The following is a 17,999-nucleotide window of genomic DNA, read 5'->3' as shown; positions in this document are numbered from 1 at the left end:
CCATTAACTTGAGTATTTATTTTGTTTTAGACGTCTTTAGTAAATGCCGAATCTGCGATTGATTTTTCAGGAACACACAAATGTTATATTGATCAAACATTTTGACTATTGTTCATTTGAATCAAATACTTAAAGAGAATGTGGCTCTAAATTATCATAGGGAAGTTTGGATTTTATTATTAACGAAAAGGAGCATGCCAAATTTAGGGTGCCAATAAAAATGTAAATGGAATGGATATTATTAAAATAATATTTCTTTTTGTTAAGTGGAGATAGATATTAAATAAATATCAAATTTCAAATGAAAAGAATTCGTTTTTGATCTAGTGACAAAGTAACAATGCTAGTAGATGCAGATTTAAAATTCAGATGAAAATTCTTTGTGGACAGTAGAGTTTGGAAAGCTTCCAACTTTCTATCAAATAAAAATAATTCAAAATTAAATTCATACCTAAATGGATATATAGATATGGATATATAACTAACAAATAATACTAACAAATATGTAAAAATAATAAGCATTTTTAAATAATAAATAAATATATTACTTTAGAAATTGATAATATATTGACATAATCTTCATAGCAGATACCTAGTGTACAAAATTTAAGAGTGGTCACATAAAGAGAAACTAGAATTTGATATTTGCACAATGGAACTCGGACAATTTAGAAATTCGCATCTCTTTTAGATGATTATAAATTTTCTGTATTTGTATCTTTGATGTCTTATTTTATCTAATAATTATCTTTATTCATGCATCGATAATTTATTAGCAAATAATTATGCGATTAAGGACTCAAAATATCACAAATAAATCAAATAACACATGCCCTGTTTACACCTCTAAATTTCAACGGATATTGTGGTGTTTGAATGTTTGATATTCATATCCATTTAGAAATAGTTTTCTCCATACTATGCATTTATCCGTGAAGCAATGACATTATATTATTATATCCTTTCATATTTAAGTCAACACAATGGTTCAATGAATAATTTATCAAACGAGATGATAATTTTATATTATCTAATTCAAATAAATAATGTTACAAAAAAAATTCAAATAAATAATAGATAATTTGAACAATGAATATAAACTATAACATGTATATAATATCGTAAATTATAACCCATGTGTTTGTCTTGGAAATAGATTTCCCTTGAGACAGTACTCTGATACGAGTAAGATTTTTTTATTTATAAAAAGTATTAAATATAATATAGAGAAATGGATGGATTGTCTTCAAATTTTAATTCTATAGAAGAAACCAAATCAACATCTTTTTAGAATTTAGAGTAGATTTTTTGTGAGAGAACAGATAGAATAGTTTCTTCTATGAACCACAATTTCAAAACAATATATCCTTTTTTTTCTATATTAAATTTAATTAATTTCTATACATAAAATTTTCTGTGATACCAGAGCCCAACAACTTCAAGAAAAATAAAAGTTTCTTATTAGACAGGGAATTCATACATACACTATGTAATTGTGATCACTCGGAAGAGAAAAACCGTTTTTTTTTTATTCCTTACATTATAACATTAATAAATTAAATCGATCCCATATGAAATTTTTATTCTGCTTTCATTTCTTCTTGTATACACTGTGAAGCTTTGAGTAAATTTGAATTACTTAAAAAAGAGTTACAACAATTATATAATGTACAATATAATTTTTTTTAATTAAACGGTCCAATATTTATATATCTCAACATCTTTTAAATATTTTTTGTAAAAATTGAATTTGCTCGTGTTATTACGCTAAGTCTGAAGTTTGTATATTATAATTTTAATATTTACTCTTTTGTATCTTTTGTGTATCTTACAAATGCTATCTAAAATTAATAGTTTGCTTTATTTAAATGCATTTACACATCAGAGTTTCGTTTTTCAAATGTTAAGAAAATAAGTAGACAATCAAATAAATCCAGCATGTATAATTTAGATCTTTTCTAATATAACTTGATGATTGCAAAATAGTAAATTATTTTATAACTGGATGGTTGTTATTCCAATATTGCACCATGATGGTGGTTGTCTCAAGATTACATCGTGCTTGAATATATTTAGGTTGTAATTACTTTCGAAATATCTATATCAGGTAGTAAATCACAACTTTCACATTATTAAAATTTTGTTCATCACTTGTAGAGTGAGAAAAATGGCACAGCTAAGTCGGTTCTGTCACAGAACGACATGGGTACGTATGGTATGAGTGTTGGTTCGTATTGTGATTCGCATGTCATGATTATTTTTAAAAAATTTAGTATGACACGACACGTCACGCGAAATTAAGGTCTAATCATAACACGGCACATGCAAGTCACATATAACTAGGACCGTTAAATCTTAATCAAATGATAAATTTTGAATAAACAAACATAAATTATGGTCAAATAGTTACACAAATTACGTTTGGGCACGGCGTGACTACTTACATGCCGTGATCACCTTTTGATATTTTAATCACAGTACGGCACAACACGTAAAAAATTAACTTGATCACGATACAGTATAACACAAGACTAAAATTACAACATGTTAATCGCCACACGGCATGTTTTTCCACTCTAATCACTTGGACGAAATGAAACTCGGAAGTCTAGTGCCGTACTAAACTCCTGTTGGGCCATATCGGATTTCACCCCGAATATTTTATAACGCAAAACCATATTGATAAGTTTACTTGTAAATGAACCCTCAAATAAACCCAAATAATAATTAAAAAGTTTGCTTATTATAATAAATTAATTGTTCTGGCAGAGATTATTTCGACTGTCGACTGATCATTTCTTAACTGTTGGATAAAACATGCTGCTAAGAAGTTAGTATAGAATTTGCTTAAGCTTTTTAAAAGCGGTTTAATTAATTACAACTATAATATGAATACATTAAGAAATTAGTTTTTATTTTTGTCAAAAATAAAAACTGAAAGAATTATTTTAAAGCATTCCAACTTCCTCGACATCAATTAAGAGAAAGGTCACGTGGCTTTATTAATTGTAAAAAGTAAAACTGTAAAACAAAGAAAGAAAAGAAAAGAAAAGAAAAGAGAGAAAAGATAGCTTACTTCAGGAAAGAACAAAAAGTGAAAGGAACGGACATCATTAATTGACGGAAATAAATCTGATGCGATCCAAAAACCTGAACGGACGACAGTCGACAGTCGAAATGGAATCGCAGGGATTGCAGGGATTTCTGTCAAGAATCCTAAATCCTAAACTCTAAACTCTAAACCTGAACGAACGAATTTGTAATCGCAGGGATTGCAGGGATTTTTGAATCACAGCAGATTTATTTCCATTTAATTGACAGCTCAATGGGCTGCTCACGGCATCAAGCAGCATTTGCTGTATTCATTCATATAACCTTTTTAATTCTTGTTTTAATCATGACTAAGGTCTAAGGTTTTACTGTATTCATAGCAAGAGCCATCAACCGGTATGGGTTGGACGGCAGGACGGGTGGTTGCAGTAGTATGTATGAGATCAATCGGTTGAATGGTAAGATTTGAAATTGAATTTTCAAAATTTAAATGCCTGAATTGAACAGAAAAAACATATTTATAATTTTTTTAAGGAAAATCGATTTATTGATTGCGGTGATATTTTGATCCATAGAAAGAATCAAATTATTAACTTAGTTTCTTGAGTAAAGATGTTGTCCCCTTGAATCTGTCCCCCTAACAATCTTTCGTTTTTTGTTCCCTCACGTGATCAAAATCCATCATTTTCAATCTTCTCTTAGAAAGAAATTTTTTTTTTAACATAACTCAAAACTCACCCTATTCTTCTCCTCTACTGCTCGCCACCATCTACCCACGCCGACAGTTGTGACGGCGGTCAAGATCCGGCGAGGCGAGCGTGGTGCACCGTCGAGATCCGGCGAGGAGAGCGTGGTGCACCGTCGAGATCCGACGAGGAGAGCATGGTGCACTGTCAAGATTCGACGGGGAGAGCGTGGTGCACCATTGGAGGGGGTCCATGCTAGCCCAGCGAAGGTTGTCATAGTGCAACATATGAATACTTTATTAGTTAGATATGAATACTTCAGTTGTTAGTGCTAGTTTGTAATAATCTAGAAGTCAATAATACGATAAATTATCATAAAGCTTTGTTCATGAATTGAATGTTTATTTATATATCATTTTGTTGCCTTGAGTATTATTGAAATTATGGATCATTTCGAGTTCATGACTGAAATTGTGAAACTCCATAATATAGATAATATATACTCTTAAAAGTCACTGACCAAGGTAATTAGGAGGAACACTAATTACCGCGATAAGGTTAGCATGTGGATTAAAAGATGGTTAAGTTTTACAAACCACCTGACACAAGATGTCATTTTAATCACATGGATACATGTTCTAGGAACATGGTATTTGACAGACCCCGAATGAAACATTAAATAGAATTGTGTTCGTGTCATTTATGTTTTCATTCAGTGTCAAGTTCTACAGTATGAGGTATTTATCGTTCCCACTAAGAAATATGTATGTGTGAGTGTTATCTAACGCTGTCCGTAAAAAACTGATATCTCCATATTATATCTAAATTACAGCCCCTGATTTACACTAAAACCTGTGTTTTAAAGCCTATAAAAGTGGACTTTGTACTTGTATTTCGATGAAATGTGGTACTGCTATGCTTTGTTTGGTATTTTGCAGGAAAAAGGGCAAAAAACTGGATCTGACTACTTTTCATACGGCCCGTATGACATTTCCTACGGCCCGTACAAGATCTGCCCAACCACACAGAAGGTTTCCACAACAGAGGCACAAAGTCTCCAAGACAAAGCACAGGCATACGGCCCGTAGGGATTCCCATACGGCCCGTACGACGCTAAATTGGAAAATCCAGCTGGAATCTGAAATCAAGGAGGCCGAAAAGGAAGCCTCTGCAGGCGCGATCTGGGGCATTAAATGAGATATTTCCTCACCAAAAAAAGGGGATTCACAAATGGAACTTGGACAAGCTTTCTTGGAGCAAAAGACAAGAGGAGGAGAAGAGGAAGAGAAGTGAAAAACGCGAGTTTGCAACGGATCTTCGGATTTCTCCACTGTTTTGTCATGAACTCTTTTATTTTCTGTTATTTGTGTTATCTTATGAACATGAGTAGCTAATTTACTTTGTTTCTAGGGCTAAGATGTAGTTTCTAGTTTGGTTTTGTTTGCATGCTACTTGGATTTTGTGTTGAATGCTTTGTTTTTACTTTGTTGAGTAGTATTTTGATTGCTTTATTTGTGCTTGCTTGAATTGATTAGTCATCCCGTTAGATGAATGCGCACATCTAAGTGTTAGGAGCCAAGTCTATGACATTTAATCCAACCGAATAAAGTATACGAAGTAGGGTTAAACCAAGGAGTACCCGAAAGGTGAAACTTTCCTTGAGGCGAAAGTCCTTGGATACTTTTAGTAAACCAACAAGTAACTTAGATAAATTAGGCCAAAATGCGAAAGTTGAGGTTTAACGCATCTAAGAGGGAAGTATTTGAGTCCGGTAATCGGGTACTAGGCCAAAATGCGAAAGTTGAGGTTAGGTATCTAGATCTGGTCGATAGAAACCCTAAACATTAGCATCAACGCAGAAAACAGTAGCTGCAGCATTAACTCGGGGTCCCCTACGGGCCGTATGGATTCCCATACGGGCCGTATGCCTCGGGGCTGAACAGAAATGAAATCTGAACCCTGGAAACGCCTTTTTATCATTTGAAAACAACTTTAATTCTTTTTATTGTCTTTTAAACTTGTCATAAATCAGTAGAATTGTTAGGATTAAATCAAACCAATTTCTCTCACTTCTAGAATCTCAAGTAATTTTAAGACGAGTCCGGTTATTTTCTTCCGTCCCTGTGGATCGATACCTGAGCATACTCATCGATAGGATAGTGCACTTGCTATCTGATTTGACAGAGTATAACAAAGGTTTAAAAGGTATAGCTTGCTATACTGAAACTTTGTAGCATATATTATGTGCGAACAAAAACAGTCATAACGGTAGCATTTCCATATGTATAGCTTAGCTGAGGAAGTGATAGTCTGCCAAGAATACTATTTGTCCCTCGTATCTCTATACGAGCTATAGCATCACTGGGCCCCTTGGTAGAGTTAGATTATATGCATGCAGTATAATTACAAGAGTAATTATATTCGATAATCTACTCAAGATCAAGAAAAGATACAGTTAGCAAGGATGACACACATCTACCTCGAAACTGATCTGATAGCTATGAGACAGAAGAACAGACACAAGTAAATTGTTTACTGGATCGTGATATTGTACAATACATCATCATCTGTGTAATTGGATGGTCATAGTGTATACTGCCAGATGCCTCCTATGATTATAGAAGTTAAAACAGTTTTAATTCTATTTACCAACATAACACAGATCTTATTGGGTCACACCATATAGGAGTTAATCGGGGAATCTTATTGTGATTGATTATAAATTGGTTATGATCAATATTAAGATGGTTATAATTAATTATACGTGTTATAATTAAATTATATTTGTCATGTTAAAAATGACAAAGTAAAAACTAATGGTTATAATTAGTTATACTTGGTATAATTAATTATAATTAATTGTATGTCATTTAGAATGACAAACAGAAACACAGGTTTGTTTATAAACGTGTTTGACATGTTTTATAAAAATTACCAAACGAAAACCGTAAACGAATATAATTGTACATGACAATTATACATATTTGATTTGGATAGTTACTATTTACTATTCCTTTGGGTTAATGGGTTTAGAATCCATTAAACAAATCCAACCAATATGAAATAGCAAAATCCAATTTGGATGCCTCATCCAAAAGGGCAAAAATGTAATTTTGTCAAGTACGGGGGTATTTCGGTCTTTTGGCGAACCTCCTCATTTGCCTATAAATAGATGGGCATAGGTGAAAGAGAAAAACCACTAATTCACGTGTTAATCTGATTACTTCGTTAATTGAATTTCTCTCTTTCTCTATTTACGGTTTTTCGATTGATGAATAGTGTTTTACCGAATTTTTGCGGTATTTCAGATTTGGTTTAATTAGCAAATCTGATTGAAACGAATTTGTTGGTGAATAGTGTTTTTGCATAATACCGCGGTTTATAGTATTTCTGGCAAAAGAAATAAACTGCTCTCTGGTTAGTCCTGGTGGATAACCAATAGAGGTATCACACGTGTGATACTCCGAGTCGATTCCTTCCCTGGTGAGGCTCTACTCGCTCGGTCTGCATTCCAACTGTGATTTGGAAACAAGGTATAAACATGTTATATTAATCTATTTAATTGATAAATAGATTTAATGTTTTAGAAAATCAATTATGGAGTAGATCTATAAATAGGATTAAACGGATCTTCTTGATTCGTTTAATCCGTAGCTTAAGGTAGATGTAAAAGTTTTGTTTTACTCTTTCCGCACCTTAAGCATATAAATGGGTTTGAACAGTCAAAATCCTAACACTATTAATCAATGGGTTTGAACAGTCAAAACCCAACAGTGGTATCAGAGCACATGGTCTCCCGCTGATTGATTTTCTAAAAGTTATAACTTATGCAAATAAGGTGCATATACCCTGTATCGGTTTAAATTCTTATATTTGCAGCACAAGTCCAAAACCGATTAGAAATGAGATTTTCTTGGTTCGGTTTTACCGACTAAGAAATTTAAATTAGATTTACGCTTTCTTTATGCTTTCTTATGAAATGTAAATGTTTACATTTCTTGGATCGGTTTTCCGACCGAGAAAGATAAAATAGGATTTTATGCTTTCTTTATGTTTTCATTTTCAAAACTTTTGATTGTGTTAAAGTTCATCTAAGAATGTGATGAAGCAATAAAGTACCTGAGTAAGAGCTGTTAATCTCCACTCGTAAAAGACAAGGTTAATGACAAGAAAAGTCTCGGCTTTTCGTCTAACCCTCTTTTACGTGGGTGAGAGAGATGAATTTGACAATGAATTTTGAATTGTATAAATTATTTTGAACATGCATGAATACTTTGTAATTGTCAGTATGAATACTTCTTGAAAGAGGTGGGGTGAGAGAGATGAATCTGAGTTTGAATTTTGAATTGTATAAATTATTTCAAACATGTATGAATACTTCGTAATTGTCAGTATGAATACTTCATTTGTTTAGATATGAATACTTCTTTATTTAGATATGAATAATATATAGATTCGCTGTAGTAGTCCCCAATCTTGGCAAATGTCGCTTTCAGACAATTGCGGTCCCCAATCCAGGCTGTCACAAGACGTCAGCGGTCCCCCTGGTCGTTACTGGTCCCCTCCAGCTTGTGTTTACATATGACGAATGGTTCTGATAATAAGTATGAATACTATAAATTCGTAGGTATGAATACTATACGTTTTGACTATTAATAAAATAGCATTAATCTTGCTCTTTGGTGGTAGTTAGCACGTTTTAACTATTTTTTTGTCTTTTAGTGCGAGGGACAGATAGGGGACTGAAGTAAGGGGACTGTTAGTCGATCGCTAGTTTCTTTTATGTGGCAAAAGTGCAAGGGTGGATTCTTATTTATAGGAATCGAAAAATTGATTTTGTTCCTTTAAAACGGTCTAAAGAAACCGAATTAATGATGTGATTTCTTCTACGAGATCGAAATCTTGTCACAATCAATTAATATACTTTTTTTAAAATAAATTTCTACAAATAAGATATTCTGTGAATTAAATTGTTTGATTCGAACTAGATGTTAAGATAATCTTATACTAAAAATATATATATTCTTCTCTATATATACATATAATTTAGATGTGGAGAAGATTATCAATTTAATAATTATACAGTGTCCAATAATAACGACTTTTCCATATTAAAAAAAATAGTAAAGATTTTAAAAATGTCAGTTTGATTTTCAATAAAATTTTGATGTATAAACTGAATGGAAAGATTAGATAGTTTTAATCGAAATTTTCAATAAAAATGAATAAGAATACGGTTATTACCGATTAAAGAAAAAAAGAAAAAGAAGAAGTAGATACTAACTACACTTTCTGACCGGGCCAATTCATCCAAAATTCAGTTCTTTTCTACCTCAAACTAAAACCAAACAATTTTGGGCCAATATGAGAACCTAAAAACCCAAACTAACATCTAATTCGTTCGTCCCGCTCAAACAGCGCGCTCCGTGTTTCCCTCCCCTTTTCCCCCAAACCAACCAATCACAACAAATCTCTATATTAATCCTCCTCTTTTCTCTCCTCTCCCCCAAAAAATCGAAGAAAAATTCGTCACAATACCAATAAATTAAAAATGGCTTGGTCGTATAGCTGCATAGGTGGTGGTTTGGTGCTGTTGTTGTCTCTTTGTTTGATTTTGGTAGTGGATTCTACGACTCCTAAGAAGCCTTTAATTGATGCTAAATATCTAAATTCTAAGATCCAAGCGAAACATACCTACAAAGTGGGGCCCGAGGAGGAGTACAAGTCGGTGCAGGCAGCCATCGATGCTGTGCCAGAAGGGAATTCAGATTGGGTTATTGTTCATGTCAAAGCTGGTACATATAGGTATATTATCTGGGGTTGGATTTTTATTGATAGCAAGCTTATTTGACGATTACGGTTCATTATTTATCAAATAAAAAAAGTTAAAATTGGAAATATGTTCTCTGTGATTTTGCATCAAAATTGGGACAGTCTGATATCTCGGTTGTCACACATTCTTTAATTGAACAAAGTTGAACACGCTTTCTATAGAATATAATGTTAAACAATTTTTCAATTTTGATGAATTTTGATGTCGGTTGTCAAAAGAAGTTGATCATCAGCATATCCCTTCTCATCCATCTATTGCTCATTTTCAATAATTATTTTTTGAATTGTTAGGAGAAGTTGTTAGACAAGGTGTTTGATGTCATTTGTGTTAAGGAACACATTGTAATATTTACTTTTAGTTAGAGAATCTAAAAATGATATGTCATGTTCTTATTTCAACTTTAATTTATTCTCCTCTAAGAAAATACCATTAAGTTTGTTTGTTTTTTAGCCCTTGAGAACCATGTTTGTATTTAATAATAATTGAAGCACTTCTCTTCTATCTCACATTAATTTACAGTTTAAACCTCCAATTGATCAAGCACTTGGTGTGTACCCAACAATCAGTATTGTACCATTTCTGTTTATATTTTTATTAAATTTGAGCTGTATAAAATATATTCTGATGTTAATAAGGCGAGGCAATGAGCAGGGAGCAGGTTGGAGTGCCAAAGAACAAGCCGTACATATATTTAAGAGGAAATGGGAAGGGAAAAACGACTATTATTTATGATCAGTACACCAACGACAACTCTGAATCGGCTACCTTCACTGTGGAAGCCAACAATTTTGTTGCCTTTGGCATCACATTCAAGGTCCACTGATTTTATTATCTTAAAAAATAAACTCCAGAAAGAAGCTATAAATATATAGTAGCATAGCAACTCAATCCGATTACTGTAGCAAGTGCCTTTCTAAAGAAGCATGACAGCTTTTTTTTGGTGATGAGAATTAACCATTTTTATAACTTCAATGGACTCTTACAAAGTTACAATGTCAGATATTTTTTAATTTTATTTCAAATAATTGTACTAAATAGATTCTAACAATTCTACATTCTAAATTTTTGAATACTTCAGAATGATGCCGAAAGGGGGCTTCCGAACTTGCCTCACAACCAATCGGTCGCTGCAAAGGTCTCGGGAGACAAGGTAGCTTTTTACCACTGCGGTTTCTTAAGCCCTCACAACACTCTCTTTGATCACAAGGGTCGCCACTTTTACGAGAGCTGTTACATCCAAGGGAATATTGACTTTATCTTCGGCCGTGGTCAATCTCTCTTCCAGGTAAGTCTAATCAAAAGCACCACTTTGCTAGCTTGATTCATACACAAAAATGTTATCTCTCTTTTTTTTTGCTTAATTTGTTCTCTGTTTGGAGTTGGAATACAGATAATATTGCCCGAGTTATTGAAAATGAAAAAAGAGCAGGAAAGGGCAGATTTGGTGAATTCTATAAGTGAAGGAAATAGTTGAACACATGTGTAATCCAGGATTCATGCACCAGACCATATATCGATACTTATCACCTACACAAAAATATATTTGTTGTTTATTTCAACTGTGGAGTATTATCTGGTTCTCCGTATGATGGTTAATGCATCAATGATCTGTACTAATACCAACTATGATACGTGTGCTGGCATTAACAGAGATACTCATTGTTAAACTAATTAGCATTGATAAATGCAGAGCTGCGAGATTTTTGTGCTACCGGACGGACGCAACAAAATCCTGGGGTCCATCACGGCTCAGAACAGGAAAACTGCTGAATGTAATAGTGGCTTTATATTCTTGAAAGGAAAGGTGTATGGAGTTGGCGAGGTTTATCTCGGCCGGTCCAATGAAGCCTACTCGCGTGTCATTTTCTCAAAAACCTATTTCTCCAAGACCATCAGTCCTGTCGGCTGGACTAACTGGAGCTACACTGGTGACACCAAGTAATTTCCTCTATATTAAACCTTTATACATTTTGTATATCTTGATATCCATTATATTCTGTAAAGGATTTACATATCAATGGGTTTATATTAGTACAATGATGTCAATTTGTGTCAAAAGATTAGCTGAAGCATTTATTTGTTCTAAAAAAATAATTGATCTATACTATAAATACATTATACATACAAACATATCGAAAAAGGATGATATTAAATGCTAAATTAAATGGGAATGAATTTGTTTTCTTCTTCCTCAATTAACCAGAGGACCTTTTTTTATAACCCAAAAGGGCATTTCAATTATTTTGGAAATATAAAGAAAATTTGGGTGCTTTTGTAGATATACAGTATGATGTGCAGTTTACTAATTTGCAATGTAGCATGAAATAAAAACTAATTGCTAATTTTTGACTTATGAAGGGACGTAATGATCGGGGAGCATGATTGCCATGGGCCAGGCGCAGACTCGAAAAACCGTGCAGAGTGGACCCGGCAATTCAGTAATGAAGAGGTCGAGCCATTCCTCAGCATAGACTTCATCAATGGCTCCGAATGGCTTCCTGCTTATTACTAAACACTGGCCAAATGCTATAATTCACTGTTTCGAATGATTGATTGATTGATTGATTGATTTTTTATATCCAAACAGAGAACGTCGTAGTAATATTGGAAATAGTGGTAGAGTTTACACTTGGTTAATACATCTCTCAATTTATGAGATTCCGGATGAATAATTGGTGTGAAACATACTGACATTACATGATGCATTACTTAAAAAGGGAAAAGGAGGCAAAATAATATAGTCCTTGTTCGCCAGTGGAGCTCGAAGGATTTGGAGCTTACCAATTTAAATTTTGCCGACGAGATTTTATACAGGATAAAAGAGTAAGGATGGAGGTTTACATGGAATAAAATTTGTTTGTAATATGAATTGAAATGTTAAAAACCAAAGTTTGTATTTTTGTTCATGCAACTTGGCTGAATTACAATGAGATTCTATAATAATTTTTGAAAGTTGGTGCAATAATTACAAGTCATTTTACTCATTTTCACAAACGTATAATCCATGCAATAGAAAAAATATTAGCAAAACAAAAGATAATAGAAATTATTATCCGGACCTCCTTTCCTCTTCTGACAAAGATCTAGGAATTTTCCACTTACACCCTTACCCTCTAAAAAATTACTATGCTCACAAAAACAAGGTCAAGTGTGCTTCTTGTATCAACAGAAAACTCAGTGCTAATGCCTATAATCCTATATTGATCATAGGAAAAAAAAAAACTCTATTCAAGCCTAACAGAAAACAAAAATAAACAATACGAGAGAAAGCCTGAGCAAATCACTTTACCAGATTTGTAATGGATGCCGTGTGTATTAATATTGCATTTTATTAATAAGGAAATCAAGATGACTTTTTAACTTGGGGTGTATTATGATGCAAAGTACTGTGATCTGATCCTAATAGATGCTTTATGTGTATTGTTTGCGTTGATTATTCACTTACTGTGAAAGCTTTAATTACTCCAGAGGCGTAAATTATTTTTCAGCCTGGAACTCTTGTAACAAGTAACAACAAACCTCATAAATTGGTAAAAAACCAGAACGATGTAATTATTAAAATGATGCCATGAAACAATCAATTCTCATTTATGAGATTGTTTGGTCTGCACACATACAGTAACGTGTTTTTAACCATTCACCAAGTTTCTTAAAGAATTGGACTTTAAAATCTATCATGTTAACTTTAAACAATGAATTCTAACTGTTAAAAACTAATGTACTTCACGAATGATGCTTTTGCGTACAAAATTTATAAATTTCAAATTAATTTAATATAAAGTAAAAAAAAAGAAGATTTGCATTCATGCTTCATCATATAATAATCTATTAAATGTTTGAGAGATTTGGATATGAGATGAATCCATGCTCTAATAATTAAGGATTACACAATAGAAGCGTACTCTTATGCACCTCAGCGATCACTCGCTGGTTATTTATGGACTAGATATTGCTAATTACTGCAACATCCATGCACGAGTAGTCTTAGTAGTCTTTGAATCATGAATATGCATATGACACAATAAGGTTCCAACTAGATGCATATGCATGATCATGCCTAGGTCTGATAAGTTATTTAAACGCCGCCACCCGCACCACCACCAAATCCTCCACCACTTCCACTTCCGAAACTGGTACCAGCACCGCCCCCGGTACCAAATCCCCCACCAGCACCCCCATCTGCCCCACCAGCACCGCCACCGCCACCACCTCCTCCTTCGGCACCTCCACCGAATCCACTACCAATACCGCCACCTTTTCCATAACCACCATCAAGACCTCTGCCACCACCTGCACCACTGCCTCCACCAAGACCACCACCTTCACCTCCAGCTCCATCACCAAGATCGCCGCCTAAACCACCACCTCCACCAAGACCGCCAGCTCCGCCTCCACCAAGCCCACCGCCAGCGCCACCTCCAAGACCACCAACTCCCCCGAGCCCCCCGCCAGAGACACCTCCAAGAACACCACCTCCCCCGAGCCCCCCTCCAGCGCCACCTCCAAGACCTCCACTAGCACTGCCACTGCCACCTAAACCACCACCGTGACCAATGCCACCGCCAAGACCTCCATCATTTCCCAAACCTCCTCCTAGGCTTCCACCATTTTCAAAACCACCACCGACACCACCACCATGTCCAATGCCTCCAAGGATACCACCTAAACCACCGCCATGACCGATCCCTCCAAGCCCAATGCCATGTCCGATGCCTCCTCCCAGCCCACCGCCATTTCCTAGACCCCCTCCAAGCCCGCCACCTAAGCCTCCACCATGACGAAGGCCTCCTCCAAATCCACCACCTAATCCACCACCAAGACCTCCTCCGAGGAGGCCGTGCTTCTCCAAAATCCTTCCCTCAGCTAACCGAACAACCATGAACAATATCAGGACACTCATGGCTCCCAAAGCCATAAAATTACACATCTCTCACTGTGAGAATAGAAACAAAATTTCTCAGTATATATGCTTCAAACTGTCTTTACTTATATATATATGGACTGAGGACCAAATGGCCCGGTAGTAGGTTAGTTAAGAGAGGTGCTTATATTTTGGACCAAATACTGACGCCTGTCAATAGGTTACATCCATGGATATGATATGCATATGGGTTACAAATAATTTTCACATGCAAATAGGACCCCGAATATAATTCCCAGTGGTTCCTGGTCCTGAATCCTGACCCTGTTGCATGTGCCGAGAGAATTAAAGTGCTCTTTACTCTGCATGCACGGTCCATGCAGAGCCTTAAAGAAAATAGTTATATATAACAATGCCACGTAATCAGTGTAGAGCTTTTTTTATTTTTTTTAAGAGAATCAGTGTAGAGTGGCATTAGGACCAGAGAAGTCCACAACTGCTACGAGCGTACTATGACACTGGCGCTTTGTTTTGTTGCAAATAGTTTTCCTATCTCATTTTCTTTTGGCGGTAAAACTTTAGTAATTACGGTCATGTTTGGTTGTGGAGTAAAGTTAAACCGGATTAAATTTCTTACTTCAAGTTAAACCGGAGTAAGTTAACCATGTTTGGTGGAGTAAGCTAAACCACCTCTCTAGGTGGTGTAAATTACTCCGGTTTAGCTCAAATCTTATTCTATCTTAAACCGCCTAAGTTACTCCTCGTTTGGCTCCTTAAGCGTGAAGTAAGGGGTTTACTCCACCTCTTACTTCACAACCAAACATGATCTACAGGAATAAAAAAAGCTGTTCCATTTTTGCTTGGGCCTGTTCTTTTAAAAAAGATTTCAAGTATGCATACACAAAAGATATTGTCTTTGCCACTAGATCAAAATGGTTCTCGTCAGATTATATTTTGAGTTGTTAGTGATGCTTTGATTGTTGATATTGTTTGGCTGATTTTGATACTAATATGAATTGTATAGATTACTGAGATTTGTGAATATATAGTTAGTTCTAAGACTAGATCTGTGGATTTAGATGTTGTTTTGTTAGGAAGGGGTGCTGGTTTGCTAAATATAAGTGTTGTAAAGGCCACTTCTTTACACACAACTAAGACTGTAAATGAGCCGAGTTTGAGCGAGTTATCTCCAACTCGAACTCTGCTCGTTTAATAAATGAGCGAGCCAACTCGAGTTGAGATGATCATAACGAGTTGTAGAGCCAACTCGAACTCAGCTCGTTATCAACTCGAGTTGGCTCACAGCTCGTTTATAACTCGTTTAACCAGTGATAGTATTACAACACAAGTTTAAACCCAGCTCGTTATCAACTCGAGTTGGCTCATAACTCGTTTAACCAGTGATAGTATTACAACACAAGTTCAAACATATTTTAGACGAATCTCAAAGCACAAATAACAGTCTAGAGATTCGGATTTGATTATTTTGGAATTTATTATGACCAATACTATGTAACTTTATATAACTCGAGTTATAAATGAGCGAGTTGGAGCCAACTCGAACTCAGCTCATTTATTAAATGAGTTGGCCAACTCGAGTTGTATATTAGCTGAGTTGTAAATGAGCCAACTTAAACGAGCTGTAAATGAGTGAGTTACGAGTTCGAGCTTTTTTGCCCAGCCCTACACACAACGCACACACATACTATAAATACGTACCTACCATGAAGAATGTTTCAATGTCTCAATTATTTTATACAATAAAATACCACAGTATTTTCTTTTGTAATATATATAGTCGGCATCTGAATTATACTTGAAAAGGAGAAATTAGAGATCAATATTAGTGGGTACGGCATAATGCATAAGTACCAATCTATGTATGTTTTGAAATTTGAAACTCAAATAACGAATCAAAATTATTGATCTTGTTCATTTTCATAACAAATATGTTCACATGCACTTTCATGAAACTTAGAATTTATTGTCCCACTGAAACAGGTTTTGCAACTACAAAGATGATAATCAGAAGGATCGGATTATCATTGGGTATCGGGTCTTTGGTGGTTCGATTTTGGATTGTATTATGTTCCTTTTAGCGGAGTCAGGTTTTGCTACCTCTAATTGTTTTTTAGTAGAGATTTTAGAAGTCGCCGAGTCCAACTGTACTGCATTCTACATATCACAATTAAAGCGGCCTTTTAAATTTGGGCTTTGCATTTAAAATTCGAACTAAAAATTTGTAATGATCCAATTTATACCTAATATAATAGATTTTCCTACGGGCTTATTTTTTAAATCCACTGAACGGTCCCAAACAAAAATGGAACGCCTAAAATAAATATTGACACAAATTATTATAATGATTAGGACTAACACAAATAATTATATATTTTGTACGTTTCAACTTATCTGTCCTCTCTTATTATGTAGATATTTTGATTTGCTAACGCGCCTGTTATTAAGAGATAAAATTTCAAATTAGATACCAGCTCTCTGATAAGATAATCTGCCGTTTTTTTTTTATGTACCACCCTAATAAATAAGAATTAAATCAATACCATCCGTTAATTCCGAATTCAGATTCCGCCACGTTCGCACAGTAGATCTGCGAACGGGTCGCTACCCGTTCGCGTAATGGATCCGCGGACTGACCCGTTCCCGACGACCCGTGCGCGTAACAGATCGGCGGACGGATGACCCGTTCCCGACGACCCGTTAGCGATATGACCCGTTCCCGACGACCCGTTCGCACTATATGCGTACGTGGCGAATCCGGATAAAAACCCCTCCGCAGTGGTTTTTTTACGCTGTCCCTGTCTCCGAAACGGCTTCCAGCACAGCAAAAAGGTAAATTTTTTTTTATTTAATTTAATTTTGTTAAATAATTTAATTTAATTTAGTTATTAAGTAGTTTAGTTTTATTAGATAGTTTATTTTAGTTAGGTACCAAAATAGTTGTATATAAATTAGATTAAATTTTTTCCAAGTTTTAGGTAGTTTATTTTTGTTAGTTACCAAAATAATTGTATATTGTAAATTAGATCAAAATTAGGTACCAAAATAGTTGTATATTGTAAATTAGATCAAAATTAGGTACCAAAATAGTTGTATATTGTAAATTATATAAAAAATAGGTACCAAAATAGTTGTATATTGTAAATTATATCAAAATTAGGTACCAAAATAGTTTATTGTAAATTAGTTCAAAATAGTTGTATATTGTATATTGTAAATTAGGTACCAAAATAGTTGTTTTTTTTTTTTGTATTTTTGTAAATATTTGTGTTAATTAGATGAAAGTAGTATATTGTGATCTATTTGTAAATATTTGTGTAATTTACGATATACTATTATTTGTGTATATTTTTTATTAAATAGTAGTATATTATAAATTACACTAAAATAGTAGTTTAGTTGGGTACCAAAATATTTGTGTATTTAAACCAATTTAGAATTGTGATTGTATGTATAATTTAGAAATTATATTTAGAATTTAGAAATGTACCTATTCAGAAATGTACCAATTTACAAATCGACAAATTTAGAAATGTTGTATTTAGACCAA

The 17,999-nt window shown here is 34.4% G+C and overlaps 1 protein-coding gene across 1 annotated transcript; it reads left to right on the top strand.

Annotated features, from left to right (window-relative positions):
* Positions 1-9,116: 9,116 nt before the first annotated feature.
* Positions 9,117-12,207, top strand: LOC144555681 (Pectin lyase-like superfamily protein). The gene is made up of 5 exons (XM_078304084.1): positions 9,117-9,542; positions 10,222-10,384; positions 10,649-10,855; positions 11,261-11,508; positions 11,929-12,207. The coding sequence occupies exons 1-5, from the start codon at positions 9,289-9,291 to the stop codon at positions 12,080-12,082; spliced, it is 1,026 nt and encodes a 341-aa protein (XP_078160210.1). The 5' UTR covers positions 9,117-9,288; the 3' UTR covers positions 12,083-12,207.
* The last annotated feature ends 5,792 nt before the right edge of the window (positions 12,208-17,999 follow it).

This window comes from Carex rostrata, chromosome 6 (genome assembly GCF_964058835.1).
Source record: "Carex rostrata chromosome 6, lpCarRost1.2, whole genome shotgun sequence".
NCBI classification, from domain to species: domain Eukaryota; kingdom Viridiplantae; phylum Streptophyta; class Magnoliopsida; order Poales; family Cyperaceae; genus Carex; species Carex rostrata.
Note: the sequence above shows the minus strand (reverse complement) of the source record. Positions and strands in the feature narration are given on the sequence as shown.